Genomic DNA, 17,540 nt, shown 5'->3' on the forward strand with positions numbered 1-17,540 from the left:
TGTGTCCTGTGAGAGATGATGTCAATGGAATGAACAGGAAAGCCACAGTTTGGGAGAAAATATTTGCAAAGGACACCAATAAAGGACACTAACTTGAAAAATATAAACAAATCTTAAAACTCAATGGTAAGAAAACAAACAACTCCTTTGAATAATGAGCCAAAGGCCTTAGCAGAAATGTCACCAAAAAAGATACTCAGATGGCAAATAAGCACATGAAAAGATGCTCCACAACATATGGTGTCAGGGAAACGCAAAGTAAAAGGAGACAGCACTGCACACCTGTGAGAATGGCCCAAACCCAGGCACTGGCAACACCCACTGCTGGGAGGATGGGGTGGGGGAGGGCAGCAGGAATCTCTCGTTGCTGGTGGGGATGCAGATGGTGCAGAATCTCTGGAAGACAGTTTGACAGTTTCTTACAAAACTAAATATACTTTTACTATACAACCCACCAAGCACACTCCTGGGTATTTACCCAAACACACGTCCACACAAAAACTCACACATAGATGTTTATAAAAGCTTTGTTCATAATTGCCCAAAATTCGGAAGCAACCAAGATGTCCTTCAGTAGGTGAATGAATAAATAAACTGTGGCCCATTCAGACACTGGAATATTATTCAGTATGAAAAAGAAATGGGCTACCAATCCATGAAAGACCTAGAAGAACCTTAAATGTAAATTACTAAGCAAAAGAAGCCGATATGGAAGGTTACACACTGGGGACTGCAACTCTATGATGTTCTGGAAAAGGCAAAACTGTGAAGACAATAAACAGACGAGTGGTTGCCAAGGAATGAAGGAGGGAAGATGAAGAGGTGGAGCACAGACAATTTTTAGGACAGTGAAAATACTGAATGATGCTTTAATGGTGGATACAAGTCATTATACATTTTTCCAAACTCTTAGAATGTACACCATTAAGGGTGAACCCTACGATGAATTGTGGTATTTGGTTGATCAGAATGCATCCATGTAGGTTCATCAGTCGTGACCAATGACCACCTGGTGGGAATGTTGATATGGGAGTCTGCCTGGGGGGTGGGAGGGGGATGGGAATCTCTGCATCTTTCTCTCAACTTTTCTGAGAACCTAACATTGTGGTGCTCTTTTGAACTCTCAAAAATCAAATTCAAAATACAAGGCAGTGCCGAAACCGGTTTGGCTCAGTGGATAGAGCGTTGGCCTGTGGACTGAAAGGTCCTAGGTTCGACTCCGGTCAAGGGCATGTACCTGGGTTGCGGGCACATCCCCAGTAGGAGATGTGCAAGAGGCGGCCGATCGATGTTTCTCTCTCATCGATGTTTCTAACTCTCTATCTCTCTCCCTTCCTCTCTGTAAAAAATTAATAAAATATATTTTAAAAAAATACAAGGCAGCATAATGATTTGGTAGAAAGAGCACAGACTCAGGATTCGAAGACTGAATCCTGGCTGTGGATACCTTAGTATTAAACCCCTGAATATGTTTAATTGATGTGGAAAAACAACTGATCTTTATATTGGGAGAGGGGGGTACTGTGGATTGTAGAATTTATTTTCTGGGACCCATTCAATCATCTCCCTGGAGATAGCAGGTCCTTTTTACTCTCTCTCTACCTCTTTCTCTCTTTTTTGGTCTCTTTTTTCTGAGTTATCTCTTTTGGGGTTTTTTATTACTCTGATCTTCAAAGGCAGTGGTTCTCAACCTTGACTGCACATTAGAATCGCCTTGGAATCTTTTTAAAATCCTGATTTCTGGGCCTCATCCTCTGGAAATTCTGTTTCTTTGTTACTAATTATGAGGCCCAGAAATCAGGATTTTAAAAAGATTCCCAGGTGATTCTAATGTGCAGCCAAGGTTGAGAACCACTGTTCTAAGGAATGACAACATAGGTTTTCATTAAGGCATTGATTACATCTTTATGTTTTCCCTGGCCAGGGGTGTGCGATATTTTGTGTGTCTAATTGCCAGTAGAGCCATTGGCATTAGGAGAACCTTAATTTCTATTTACATGAGCAAGCTTGGTATTTACTTGTTTGTAGAGCATGTCTGTCATTGCTTGTAGCTTGTTAAAATAAGGAATTTTTAAATGACACTGATATTGGCATAGATGTTTCACATTAACTATGATAATCAGGTGCTGAAATTATTAAAAATATAATATCAATATTTGATCTAAAATGGGTTCCAGTGGGACATTTTACCTAAAATCTAAGCTGTGCAGAGTTAAAATTCACACATACTTTTCTACTTCTTATCTAACTCAGTTTAATCCAATTTATTTTACATTTTCTACAAATCAGTAAAATTAGACAGTCAATTAAAATTTCATGGTCTACAGTATTATCTTTAGACAAAACTGGGAGCAATACTCTAGTTAATAATCTAACTATAAAAATAGCAGTATTGCTCTAGTTTCAGGAATAAGAAATTTTAATTGCCCAATGTCCTAATTTTTTGTAGTTTAAGAAATTTAGCTATTGCTAGTCTTCCATATCCTCAAATTTCATGATGGCCTGTGGCTGATATAAACAAAAATGAGAGCCTTCTCATTTCCTAGTTCCACAGTGGAGGCTACATAGATAGCTCTACTTTCTATAGGCAGACAAAGTACATACTGGATATGTATTTGCTTAGTTGTTGCGATAAAGTGGATGATGTGAATGCTCATGTCTATTCTATTTATGAAATTTAAATGAATGGACAGCACATGCAACCCAGCAAAGCAAGGGTGAAAAGATTTCCTATTGGTCTTCAGGTAGTTCCTTAGAATGACACAGATCTGACACCTGGTCCAGGTGAGTGTCTGAGAGTTTATTTAAGGTCATCTGTCTTCCTGATGCTTCATCACCACAGCTCCTCAAGTAGGCAACAGTGTAAGTCAGGCAAATGGGCAGGGCCGCACTTTTATTCTTGGGGTCTGCCTCTCACATTCCCGACAGGAGGAGGTTGCAGGGTTGTACGTTCAGTCATGCCATGGAGCCTGCTTTCAACTCCTTGGTTAACACTGACATGTGTATGCATGTTGGTGGCTCCGTTTTCCACATGTTCCGTTTTCTAATGCGACTGTGAAATCTCCCAGGGTCACCTGACTGTCAGACATAGCTTGTATTTCTGAATTTCTACCTTTTTATGCTCAGAATGCAGTTAAAGGAATAGTGTGGTCCCTCACCGTACTCACTATTAATTTTCTGTTGTTAAATGGTTATAATACATCTGCACATGTAAATGTCATAAAATTCTAATATTATGGAACATTTTAAATGCAAGTGCCTTAATTTGTGATTTAGTCATCTAAATAGAATACTAAGCGTTGGTAATTTGGGGACATTTTTTTCTATTTCATTGTGTAAACAATTGAACTACTCCTATTAAGTGGATATTTGAGAAGAAAGACCAGAGAGAAAGGGTATGCTCATTGAGCTGTGGAATGATTATAGAGGAAGAATTGTGGAGGAAACACATACCTCGTAAGGCAGGTATCAGCTCAGAGAGGCCAAAACTAAGACAGTCCAGGGGCTGATCAGCATGAGTGAATTAAAGCCACAGACGTCCTGCAGGGCGTGGACACACCAGGCAGGGGTAAGAACCAGGTGAGAGTCAGAAGCTCTAGTCTGTGACATGCAGGAAACAAAGGCCAAATATTAGTATCAGGAAAGAGTAAGAATAAAATTAATCAGTGGCACGTAATTAATTCAGTTCCCATAACCACCTTAGTACCATTCCCAAGATGAAAATGAGAGATTGTGGATGGTAGAGTTAAATGCCAAGGACACAGAGAGGAAGTTGCATGTATTCAACAACTGGTCTTCGGAACATACCTTTCAGGTCCCTCTGTTCAAACTACACTGTGACCCAGAACTCCCTCCTTTCCTTGTTGCTTCTGTTCAAGAACTTGGGAAAGTGCTTTGAGTCTCTAGTACAGTGGTTCTCAACCTTCTGGCCCTTTAAATACAGTTCCTCATGTTGTGACCCAACCATAAAATTATTTTCGTTGCTACTACATAACTGTAATGTTGCTACTGTTATGAATCGTCATGTAAATACCCGATATGCAGGATGGTCTTAGGCGACCCCTGTGAAAGGGTCGTTCGACCGCCAAAGGGGTCGCGACCCACAGGTTGAGAACCGCTGCTCTAGCAGGACCAGAAACCAGTTCATCAAAATCTGAGCGAGGGACTGCAAATGAGGAGTCAGACTGAGTACTAGGCATGTAAACAGCTTACAGCATTCAATCCCCATTGCTCGGGGACACAGATAATATGAACATTTATGGGTTAAAGAAAGGACAGAACAAAACTTCTTTATTCTTATATACATTTTTGCATGCTGATCATATGAAAACAAGATGGCTTCTTACTTAGAAATACAGTGGGGCCTTGACTTACGAGTTTAATTCGTTCTGAGACCGAGCTCGTTAACTCAAATTACTCTATCAACTCAATGCAAAAAATCGGCCGAGAGACAGCTGGTATCTCAAAAAACTCGTTAGTCGGGACACTCGTAAGTCAAGGCCCCACTGTAAAGGTAATCTTTATAAACTGAAGTTCGACTCATAATGAATTGATCCATGCTTCTCAAATTTTATTGTGCATCCAGTCACTGATTATCTTGATAAAATGCAAAGTCTGATTCATATTCTGAGATTCAAACACATAAGACTCTAGGACATCTAATGGCAATTCAGCAGAAACTAATTCTGTATGTTAACTCATAGTTAACATATTAGTTTACTGCAAGTAAGGTGAGGTGATTCTAGAAAGAGCATGCATGCCAAGGATAATCAGAGATGACCTTCCATCCCCTCTCTAACACAAATTCACTATTTAGTCGTAGATGGATTTTAAATGTTTTGTCAGTCTGCCTTCTCAGTACTTCAGACATCACTAGGCACTTGAAAAATAGTGATTAAGAGTCCAAAAGAAATAAACAGTTTCAATGATGACAATTTTAATTCAATTTAACAAACATTATTGAAATGCTAGGAGCCTGCAAAGGGTGATTATGAAACTACTGTTAACATGACTTGTTCCTTTCTGAAAGTTAAGGGAAAAAAATTATATGATAAACATTGGCATTACTAGTTGGGAAATTTGTCTGATGGCCTTTAGGTATATTTTTTATTCGTTTAAAATGTTTTATAAGCCAAAATTTAATGTTTTTATGTTGCTCAAAATTCTTAGTTATTCTTAAATTTTGGTGGTAGATCATGCACCCACATGCTTCTCACTTTGACCTCTTCTAATTAAATCAGAGAAATTGTATTTGGCCAGATGTGTGCTGCATGGTATAATAGCTTTGTTACTGTGTCAATAATTGTAGGATTCAATTGTTGATGCAAATTGGGACCAAGAAACTAGATATTTCAGAAATTAAATAAGATATCTAATGTCTGCTGTTGGGGAGTATTCCAAGATAATGACTTAGGAACAATCTATGTACCATGAACTATTCTAAACCCAGATGTGGTCCCTTCCTCTAACTGAGGACAGAAAGCAGAACCTGTCACTAGTAATAAACCCAACAGCAGCAGCTGGTTTTATAAAAGCTATAGTTGGCTGATATTTGCTGTGTTTCAAATCTGGTAATTAATTAGATTAGTTACACTGCATGTAATACACATACTAGAAACAAATATGTTTGCAATGCAACAAATACTGTTTTGTTATTGTTAATGACTGTGGCATGCATACCAACCCTCTTGCCTCTCTCGCCTTCAGAACTATTGGCATTAAAATTTTGTTTACATAGCCCTGGTAGGGTGGTGCAGTTGGATGGAGCATAATTCCGTACACCTAAAGGTTGCAGGTTTGATCCTGGGCCTGGGAGCGCACAGGAGGCAACCAATCCATGTTTCTCTTTTTTTCTCCCTTCCTCTCTCTCTAAAATCAATAAAAACGTATTCTCAGGTGAGGACTAAAAAAAAAAAAAAAGAAACCAACGAACGCATAAATAAGTGGAACAAACTGATGTTTCTTTCTCCCTCTCTCTCTAAAATCAATCAAAAGAAAGAAGGAAAGAAAGAAAGGAAGGAAGGAAGTAAAGAAGGAAGGAAGGAAGGAAGGAAGGAAGGAAGGAAGGAAGGAAGGAAGGAAGGAAGGAAGGAAGGAAGGAAGGGGGAAAGAAATCTAATTTCAGAGTTTCCCCTATTACAACAATCTGATGTTTGCTTTTGAGTATTTCTGAGTTTCATCCAGATATAATAAGAATCATTTTATGAATGATTGGGACTCCTTAAACAGCTACCCTTCCATTGTGACTGTATGATTATATGCATTTTAGGAACATTTCATTAGGTCTGATTTATGAAGCCTTCATCTTTCCACTCCACTAGGCCACATAACCAGTGGAGGTGGGGTGGGGTCTTTGGACACAGAACCCTGTGGGTGGCCCTAAGGCACTAGCGCTGGCAAACTTTGTCACGGTTGAGGTGGAGCACACTGTTGTTTGGTGGCTGGAAGTGATAAATTAGAGGTTTGCAAAGCCAGCAAACTGGCTTCCGTTTCGCTAATACCACGTTCACTTTTCACCAGAAAGTCGCCTTTTCAAAATGCACAGTGAATAGTTGCTTTTGCTATTCTTCAAACAAATGGGCATTGCAGCGTCAAGCGCTCTTCTGATTTTTTAAAAATCTTTATTGTTGAAAGTATTACCTATGTCCCCTTTTTCCCCCATTGACCTCTACCAGCCTGCCCCGCCCCCCAGCCCAGGCCTTCACCCCCTGTTGTCTGTGTCCATGGGTTATGCATATATTCACACAAGTTCTTTGGTTGGTCTCTACCTCTCCCCACCCCCGGCCCACCCTTCCCTGCCTTCCCTCTGAGGTTCCACAGCCTGTTCGATGCTTTTATGTGTCTGGAAGGCAACAACGACCTCCCAGGTTAGGGCACGAGAATCATCACCTGTGTCAGGTCAAAAGCAATGGCCTTTATTCCAGTGCGCGGAGGCCAGCAGGCCTGCGGGGAGGACGCGGTACCGGGAGGCGAGTGTCACCGGCACCTGGCGGGTTAGGAACGTGTTGGATGGATGGATGTGAGCGGTGAGGACACCCATTGCCGAGAGCCCGCTCCCATCAACCACATCTTTTCTCTCTAGAGTGTTTGTCTTGGAGGACGGCAGCCTGAAGATCCAGAATGCCAGCAGGTCGGACGCCGGGCCCTACACCTGCGTGGCCACCAACCCCTTCGGGGTGGCAAGGAGTACGGGCGGCCTCGTGGTGAAAGGTATGTGGTCCCCGTCTGCAGGCAGACTGGAGAGGCATGCGCACACGCGGCCTCGGTCGTGTCTAACCCACATCCCATTGTGTATGGGAGACGTTTGATTTCACGATTTATTGAGATGTGTCCCAGGTTCCTTAATAACGTGCTCTCTACCAGTGGCAGGCCACGGCTGAAGGGAGCTCGTTGGCAGTGGAAATGCTCTCAGTGGGTAATGAGAGTTAAATCCTGCACCTAAATATCTGAATTTCCACAGATGCCTCAGTGCAAGAGCTGGGCGGGGCAGAGACATTTTGATCAAGTCAATGGATACTATTTCTTTTGGTTAAATGTCCTTCAGAAACTCATTTTGTATGAAAGTTTTACCTGCATGTGAGGCTGCTTGGTGCATCACCAGTGCAGGTATTTCTCTAACCCTGGGTACTTAATTGGTGAAATGCAGGCTCTCTCACATACACTTTAAGGAGCAGGTTTTTCAAAGGGGAGACAATTAAAATATCAGGGTCGGTGCAGGTCGCTGTTGTGTCCCGTCATGGTAAACAGACACTCACACAGTCCGTTCTTCAGCTTCCACCCTGGCGTCACTCCACACGCACCCTGTTCATCGCCCAGGGACACAATTAGGGAAGAAGTGTCTACTCCCCGACTTTGCCATTTCACTGTGTTGAGCCTCAGCTCATAAAACCAGCATGTTTACTGGGACCATGTCGCTGTCATGGTTCCACCACCTCCCGGATGATAAAAATGACAGTCTTGATAAAGCAGTTTGAGCAGCTAATTAAGCCTAAATGATTAAACTCAGCCATTGGTGCTTTATCATCATTTTTATTAAGAATAAATGTATTCCACAGAAAGGAATTAGCTGCTACATTCCAGCTATCCTTTAAGCTGCCTACAGAATCACTGGCAAGGGTTCTGCCCACATCGCCTCACACACTGTGCCTTTGTCTGAGACACTCGGGAAGTGCAGCTGGTGTCCACCAGGGGGCGCGATTTGAGGCCGTCACTTCATTGATACTGTATTGTCTTAAGGTTTCTAAGACAGAAGTGGACAGTGTTTCAAGGAGTGTCTGTAGCTACTTTAATAAAGGTGGTTTCTCCGGCCAATGTCTGGTAGTGTCCCTGGGCTGAGAAGTGTAAGTGCTCTCCGTTGGAAAAAATAACATGTTCATTAAGGGGAAAACAAGATTTATTGCCTCATTCAAATTAAGAAGGGACCCGGCCGGCGTGGCTCAGTGGTTGAGTGTACACCTATGAACCAGGAGGTCAGGGTTCAATTTCTGGTCACGGCACATGCTCTGGTTATGGGCTCTATTCCCAGTGTGGGGTGTACAGGAGGCAGCCCACCAATGATTCTCTCTCATCATTGATGTTTCTCTCCCTCTCCCTCTCCCTTCCTCTCTGAGATATATATGTGTGTGTGTGTGTGTGTGTGTGTGTGTGTGTATACACACACACACACACAAATTTACAAGAGCTCAGGGATGGGTTCATTTCCAGCAGCAGGTTGGAACCTGGTCACTGCAGCTCACCTTCCCCGGATGAGAAATCCATGGGGAGTCGCACAGGAAGGATGAAGGATGGGGGATGGCAGCCATAGAAATGTGATTTCTCTGAATTTCTGTGAAATACAGGGTGGGGGAAGGGGGGAGGGGAGCTGGACCAATGGTTTTGCTGCTAAAATGCAATGCTGGGGATCTGTTCACGCCAGAGAATAAGAAAAAAAGTTCCTGGGTGGACTGAGCCGATGAAGTTCCTCTTCCTCAGATGTTTCTCAGGCCTTTGGCATCGTGCTGCTGGCGGGGAGTCATTAACAGGAGGAAGAGAAAGGAGAACACTCACTCCTGGAGGAACTCCGGGACAGCGGGACTGTGCTTGGTTCTGAGGCAGGAAGTGGGTGTTTCAGATGAGCCACGTGGCCAGGCTTCTGCTGAGGCGGTTCCCAGCTCTTAGGATGAAGACAGTGGTCTTCACTGGGGCTGCTCCACAAACGACACCAAAGTCCCAGGGACGCCCCTTTCTCTACGAGTGAGAAAATAGCTAAATAGGGTTGCTCAGTGGGGAAAAAACTGACTCATGTTTTGCTTATTTCTGGTGTTTCTCCCTGGGGCTGTGGAAACAAATGATCCAAACAAATGATCCAAGTCGGCATTCCCGGTCGCCTTAATCTTCTCCACTCTTTCTTCTTCGGGCAATTTTTTCTTCTTCTAACAAACTAACAATTCTCTTATTTATTAGGTCAGCGATTTTTCCTCTATCTTCTCCTTCCTCTAGTAGAGAAGCATGAGGAAGGCAGGGATGGTCCCGGGGACTGTATGTGTCCAATAAATATTGATTGATGGAGTGCAAGAGTCCCATCTTCCACCCCTTCCTTCACATAATTTCCACCTGGATTTCCTTGCTAAAGATTTCAATGTTTCAGAGTTTAAGCTTCTTAGAATACTTTGCAATACGGGGCATCAAGCCCTGGCTGGTGGCTCAGCTGGTTGGAGTATCATCCCATAATCCAAAAGATCATGGGGTTCAATTCCCAGTCAGGGCACCTACATAGGTTGCAGGTTCAGTTCCCACCCAGTCAGGGTGTGTATAGGAGGTGACTGATAGATGTTTTTCTCTCTCTCTTCTTCCTCTCTCAAATCAGTACTAGTAAACATACCTTTGGGTGAGAATAGGAAAAAAAAGAAGAAAAGTCTCCTACTGTCATACCCTCTTAATGAGACTCCTACCTGTAATTCCCTTTCATGTTAGAAGGTTGAAGGTATCACTGCCAAAGAATGATTACTTTACAACCTACAAATGTGAAGTGTTAATCTGAGAAAGAATTATAATAGTATGCATTGGTGCAACCATTTTCTTGACTATTAAGGGTGTAGTCAACTGGTTGTTTGTTAAACTGGTTTAGTGTATGTGCATGTGTGTTCTCATCTAGAATGTCCATCTGATTGTCATTACACAGTCAACTGTAATTATGTTTCTCAAACCCAAATCATCACATAGTGACCTACAGGGTGGTAAGGAGCAAATGAGAAATTTCAGTAAAGCTGACAAAACAATCATCTTTCTTTGAATTTCTTTATCAGTCTCAGTCATGCAAGACATGTTGTTGTTAGATAGCTTGTAAGAAGATAATAGTTACAAGAGGGAGATACTTTCCAGCTTAGGTTTTAGCTGATAAGGCTTATCTGTGTTTAGAGGGTTTGGAAGTTGTCTGAGCTGCATATCTGAGATTTCTGTTTCCCTGATGCACAGGGAGGAGGCCATTTCCACCCAGACATCCCAGCATCCTTAGCACCAGCCTTTCCGGGGCGTGGAAGGCAGGGACATGGAACACAGGGACGTCTCCCACGGCACACACAGGGAGTGAGAGGAGAGAGCGCTTAGTGTTCTCGAGCTGGCAGACTTGGATTAGAATTACAGGGCGACATACACTGCGAGTATATGAAGATCAAACCAGAGGGGGAATTATTCGATCTGGCGTTTGGAAAATTATTAAAAGCGGAGGAACAGCAGGCTGTGAAACGGCCTTGTTTGCAGGCGGCATTTGTTTTCCTTCCCCCACCGGAGAAGTTGGGGATGTTCAATTATAGGCCTCATTGCCTCAGCATTATTTTCAACAGAGACGTCGGAACTTGGAAAAGCATATCTAATGTGCGAATTAAGTTTATTGCTGTTCGTTTAGTTGTTTATTCTTCGTGCTAGAGTCCTTCTGACGACAGCTAGGCCGGCTGTCCACACCCGGCGGCAGCAGGAGCCTGCGCATTAACGTGGGTCTCCGTTACGGAGAGAAACTCTAAGGTGGGTGGCAAGTGAGGCTTAAGGGCCGGAGTGAGGGCCAGCTCCAAGGAGAAGTGGCTTCGAGTCCATCACCAGGACAATTTCATGGAAATGAAAAGAATTCACCCGCCATCTTATGGATGGAAACAGCTTCCAGAGAAGTCTCCCAGTGCTGAGGGAGGTCATTGGCCCTGAAAAGGCTGAGTTCTCCACCCAATTCCCTGCCCAGCCCACTCTCAGGGGTTTCTTCTCCGCAGATTTCATACACAGTCTGGCAGTGCCCACTCGACATGAAATACTAGCTCTTAACGTCCTAGTTTTATTAAAAATAGATGGGTGACTGCTAGACTTAGCGGGGCAACCACATGGTAAGGCATAAAAACACCAAATCATTGTGAGGTACACCTGAAACAGATACAACCAATTAAGATTGTGTAGACCAACTATACTTAGATTAAAACAAAACAAAACAAAACAAAAACACACAATTAAAAATAAGCAATTTAAAAGAACAAAACACACATGCAGCCAGCTGCCCATTTAGTCCCCGCGGTGAAGGTGTCGGAAGGACACGTGCCCCTGTCCGCAGTGCCCTCTGGAGCCCGCACCCCTCCCTGCGGAGCACTGGGTGGGGTTGGAAGGTGGGGCTTTCCCTGACTCCATTCTCATGCGGGAAGACACACTCAGGCTCCTGTGTTAGTGCAATTCTGTTTCTATCTTTTTAAAAACATATTTTTATTGATATCAATGATGAGAGAAAAATCATTGGTCAGCTGCCTCCTGCACGCCTCCCACTGGGGATCGAGCTGAAACCCAGACATGTGCCCTGACGGGGAATCAAACCAGTGACCTCCTGGTTCATAGGTAGATGCTCAACCACCAATCCATGCGGGCCGGGCGAGATGCCGTTTCTGCAGGGCAAATGGCCCTTCGTTCTCCGGGGCTGTTTAGGAGGAATGTGTGTCATTCCTAGGAAAAGACCCTCAGACGGGAGTCTGGTTTCCAGTCTGGGTCCTGAAAACTCAGGTGGCAGGTTCTTTCAGGCCCAAAGAGGACTGGGGCTGGGGGAGGGACCCACCATCCCATGAATGAAACTTGCCTGGGTCTCCTCTCCTGGCATTTCTCTCATTTGTCTCCCCGCACCCCAACGCAAATTCAGAGGACAGCGTCCTTTGCCTACTCTGTCCTGCACCGGGGACAAAAGAGTTTCCTCCTTCCATCTGCTGCAGAACCAGAGACTCCTTCAGCCCGAGGTGTTGTGACAGCCTGTCTGAGCGAACGCTTTCTCTTTATCAGAAATCTAAGTGGGATGCCGCAAAGAGTCGTCGCCTATTGTGTGTGAACAGCTTAGAAATGAGGAGGTGGCGTGTCGGCTTCATTAGCAGATCTGCAGCGCGGGCCCGTCTTCCTCAGACGCCAGGCCCTGTTTTGATCGTTGGTTAACACGGGAGATCTGCGTCGACATGTCACACGATGACTCGCAGGGAATGGTGTCATGTTCCCTCGCAGGATCTCGAGACATGTTTTCTCACTCAGATGCCTCACATTTTAGACTACTGCCTTCTCTCGCCAGGTTCTGCGTTTGCTTCTTTTGCTCTGGAGTTCTCGGTCTTATTTATTTATTTATATTGATTTCAGAGAGGAAGGAAGAGGGAGAGATAGAAACATCAATGAGGAGAGGGAATCATTGATTGGCTGCCTCCCGCTCGGCCCTCACAACCCGGGCACGTGCCCCTGACCCAAACCGAACCAGGGACCCTTCAATCTACAGACCAACCGGTGCTCCATCCACTGAGCCAAACTGCTAGGGCAGTTTTGGTCTTTTAATGTGTGTTCTAAATCACTGAAACCCTGAAGTGGAAAGGGAATGGGAAAACTGGAGAATCCTGAGCATGATGACCTTGTAACTGAATTGAATTCTACGTGGCCTTGAGGTGGAGTGGACACCAGGTGCTGCGGGTGGGTTTAACCTGCGAAAAGCTGAGAAGATAATCTTGCACGTGGCTGAGGGATACAGCACATCCTGGCCTCCTGTGAGTATCTGTGCAAAGAGGAAAAATATATTAAATAAAGATTAGCGACCTCTCTGGGGCTCGCTTGCTAGAGGGACTGAGTCTGCGTCTCCACCAATTCGCTCGTCTGTTTGCCTGCTCCGTGCAGTTTATTTCAGTCTTCGCTCCGATGTCCTGTGTTTGCCTTCCCCAGTTAGTCATTTCCCTGTTTGGTTTGTTGGCTCAGTTTCCTATGGACTTAACATGAACTCTCTCCTCAAATCAATCTGTGTCCCCTCCGTATCAACTGCCCTCCTGGGGCGGGGAGCCCGTGGCCCGCACACCAGGCTTCTCTTTCTTGATGTAAACACTCCGTTTGGTAGAATGCATCTTCCCGTGGATTTCTGAGAAAGAATTTGAGAGAGATGCACGTTTTTTGAGTCTTCAAGTTAGCACATGTCTGTATGCAATGCTTACCGGTGATGCTGGTTTAGTGGAGACAGAACTCCAGGCTGGGATTATCAGTCTTCAGGAATTTGCAGCTGTCACTCAGCTCGAAAGCGGGCTGTCCGGACTCCTGGCCCGTGGTGTGCACCTTTGCTGGGTCCCTCTGCCTGCAGTCTGTTCTCCTGCTCCAGTGGTGGCCGAGGGGCCCCGGGCAAGTCTCCTTGGTGCTCTGTCACCTGGGGTCGCATCTTTCTGAGTCCTGGACTCTCTTCCTGGATAACTTAATCATTGACTCCAGTTCTGTTTCTGAGATACATACTATTCAGAAGTGAGATTTCCTAAATTGCACTCTAGATTATGTTGTTTGTGTGTAGCTATGTATCTGTGTGTAATTTATTGTATTTCATATATTTAGATACATATACAGTATATACATCAATATCGGTTATAGATTGATGACACAGAGAGAGAGGTGTTTCTCTTTCCTTTGTACATTTTATAGCTCTCTGCTCTGCCTTCTGGGTGATTTTCTTAACTGTATCTTCCAGACATTCTATTTAATTTTGCTTTTGCTATTTTTTTTTAAAGTTCAGTGTTCTTTTATTTTTCCACTGTCTCTTCATATAATTTCTTGCTCTTCTGTTTCTCTCTCAGAAAATATTGCTGATAGTTTTTCTTTTGTACTTTATTTTTCTTGCAGTCTCTGTTGTCCCACACTGCTTTCTTCTTTCTTTTGGTTTTGTTTTAATCCCTATTTTTATGAAGGGATGCACAAAGATACTTTGTGAACCTTAGTTGTTTGCTCAAGTGAATAGTTGGGGCGCTAACATCTCATAAAAAGTCTGATCGAGTGTGGGGTTTATTGACCTATTGGGCTTCACGCTAAGATGTTGGGACCAGGATAGTTCCTGGGGAAAATCTTAAGGACACCGTCTTTAGGCCTTTATTCTTAGGCTTATCAGATCCACGGCCCCAGTTTCCTTCTGGAGAGCGAAGGACCAGCAGCCAGCACCCTCAGGGCTGAGGGAGGTTCCGGACATGAATCTCTGCCTCTGACCCACGTAACCCTCACATCCTCCCACAGCTGCTTCAATGATCTGTGCCAGCTGTCCCTAACCCCCCACTAATACGTGGCCTAGATTTTCCCAGCCCCACACACAATCTGCCCTTGGACATTAATGAGGGGAAACTTCTGTCCCGACAGTTGAAGCAGCTTTATCACAAACCACCTCACACCAGCGATCACCCACAAATGCTGCTAACATGTTTCTAGAGTCAATAAAAATTAAAGAAAGAATGAAGGAACCGTGAGCATAACCAAGGTGTTGGCAGCATGTGGGACCTCCCTCAGGAGAAGAGAAAAGCACAGGAGGGGGAGCCCAAGCTCCCAGGGGTTTGCTCATCCACAATTCGGCTGGTTTCTAAGTTGTATGAATCAGAAATACAGCAACCAAATAGAAACAGAAAACACCTAAGCAGAAGTGTTGGTTGTCACACAGTGCAAGGGAGACAAAAATCGGGCTCAGAACAAGCCAGCAGAATGAGGCCTGCTGACTACTCAACGGTGAACTGAGGCACCTGAAGGGCTGCATCCTGGCAATAAAAATAGAACAAAACCAGCTGGGACCCACCATGACTGCCTATCAGACTCCACTGAAATCAGTGCCCGACTGGATTCAGCTCTTTTTTCAGCTGCCCCTTCAAAAAAGTCAATTTACCTGGAAAACGTAACAAAAGAAAGATGTTTACATTCCGACCCATGGGGCCTGGCTTTCAATAAAATGTTACCAGGAGTAGCTGGGGCAGGAATAAATGGTGGAACCAGAGAGAAATCCGACAGCAGCAACAGCTGATAGAAATATAGATGTTATCAGACAAGGGGTTCAAAACAATTGTGATGAATACGGTCAAAAAATAGATGAGATGATGAAGAATTTAAGAAGAGAAATGCACCCTGGCTGGTTCCTTTCAGTGGTTAGAGCGTTGGTCCATGCTTCCAAGGTTCTCAGGTTTAATTTCTGGTCAAGGGCATGTACCTGGGTTGTAGGTTCTATGCTCAGCCTCCACCTGGGTGAGTGTGAAAGGAAACCAATCAACACTCTCTCTCACATCAATGCTTCTCTCTCTCTTTCCCCTTCCTCCCTCCCTTCCACTCTCTGAAAATTAGTGGAAAAAATCCTCAGGTGAGGATTGTGGGAAAAAGAAGAGGAGGAGGAGGAAGAAGAAGGAGGAGGAGGAGTAGAAGAGAAATGCCATCTATTACAAATCAATTTGAAGTTCCAGAACTGAAAAATACAAAAGGTGAAATTCAGAAAATAGAGTGACTTAATGCAAGGTTAGACACAGCAACAAGAGGATCACTAAACGGGAGGATTGTGAATAGATAATATCCAGACCATAACATGGAGCAAGAATAGACCCTAAAGGGCGAGTGGGACGTGGTGATTGGATCTGACACAAGTGAAATGGCAGTTCCTCCAGGTGTGGAGATGTGGGAGAGAAAGCGAGGCATCAGCAATACTGGAAGCAATATTTGCCATAATTTAAAAAATAAACTGAAAATGACAGCAAGCATCCTACTCAGGAAATTGTAATAAGCCCCACTGAGGATGCATACATAAAGGGAAGTTTAAATAAGCACATAGTAATGAAACCAAAGGAAAGACAATTCATCCTGATACAAACATGCATTATTTTCAAAAGGACAACAATAAGTCTGAAAGTAGAAGTAGCAGCAGCAATAAAGGAGTCCAGGAGACAGTGGAATGGCCTTTTCAAAGAGCTGAAAAACAATACCAGTGAGAATTCTATTCCCAGCAAAAGTATCCTCCCATAGGAAGACACACACACATCAACCCTAAGTAAATGTCACTTTCAAATATACACCAAAATGCTAATGCTGTTCATAGGTTTAGAAGGAATATTATCCCAGAGTGAAATATATAAATGGAAGAAGAAATTGAGAGTGATATGAAGGGTTAATATTTTTATAGGTAGGACAATTTGAGATCTGAAGAATTAGGCAGGGGACCAAATTTTAGAAGTATTTATTTCTGATTTTCACAAGTTAACTCATGAGAGAAAAGATTGGGGAATGTTGTCACCTGTCTGATGTGCTATTTATACACTCGTTGCCTTTCTATTGGTATCTTAGCAACATTTCCTACAATGTCAGAGACAAATGAAGGCGGAACCACAGGTCTGAGCCGAGGGAGAAAGTTACGGTGATTTTTCTTCTGCATTTCTCCATCTTTTAAGGGGAGTTGATAACTTCAGAGACACCTGAGCCGTCATTATTTTGAACAGTGACACTGAAAGATTGTCACTCACAAATGGAGGTTTCAACTGAGCTAAAGGTACAAAAGAAACAAACAAAAATAGCATGTCCTGCATGGCCAGGAAAGACCAATTGCACATTGGACTGGCATCCCCTGGCTTCTGAAAATATCGTGGGGGATCCTGATGTGTGTTAAAGTGTGTTTGGCCATTAGTATAGGCACAAGCTCTACCTATGTTTAAAGAAATAAGGCTAAACAATTCTGACAGAAGTTTTGGAATAATTAGTTTGCATGTCTCCTGGGGTGCTCTGGACATATCAGACTCTATTAACGGTGAGGATCTGAGTAAACGGCGAGGATCTGAGTAAACAGCAAAGCCGTTCATGGAATGTGGCATCTATTTTATGAAACCTTCTCTTATTCTTCTTAAGAATAGGACTGTTAGATCAAGTAGCTTTTATATGATTTTCATCTCACAGAAATAGACGGAAAATAGTAACTATTAAAATTCTGTCACTTTATGAACTCTTCATGAGTATTGTCATTTGTATTTTGGATAATCTTCTAAAAGTGATCAGTCCTCATCACTGTATTTATTTATTTATTTATTTATTATTTATTTATTTATTTTAGAGAGGATGGGAGAGGGAGAGTTAGAAACATCGATCAGAGAGAAACATCATCTATCGGCTGCCTCCTGCACACCCCCTACTGGGGATCGAGCCCACAAATTGGGCCTGTGTCCTGACTGGGAATGGTTCCTGGTTGGATGCTCAACCACTGGGCCATCCTCATCACTTTAAAAGCTGAATGGAAAGGTGTGCCTCTATTCTGAATAATAAATATT

General features: G+C 43.6%; 1 protein-coding gene across 1 annotated transcript in view; it reads left to right on the forward strand.

Annotated features, from left to right (window-relative positions):
* CNTN6 (contactin 6) overlaps nucleotides 1–17,540 on the forward strand; it is a 157,586-nt gene that overhangs the window by 120,782 nt on the left and 19,264 nt on the right. Inside the window, 1 exon segment of the mRNA XM_059664557.1 lies at nucleotides 7,082–7,209. Coding sequence (XP_059520540.1) covers nucleotides 7,082–7,209 — 128 coding nt within the window.

The sequence above is a fragment of the Myotis daubentonii genome, chromosome 14 (genome assembly GCF_963259705.1).
Source record: "Myotis daubentonii chromosome 14, mMyoDau2.1, whole genome shotgun sequence".
In the NCBI taxonomy this organism is placed as follows: Eukaryota; Metazoa; Chordata; class Mammalia; order Chiroptera; family Vespertilionidae; genus Myotis; species Myotis daubentonii.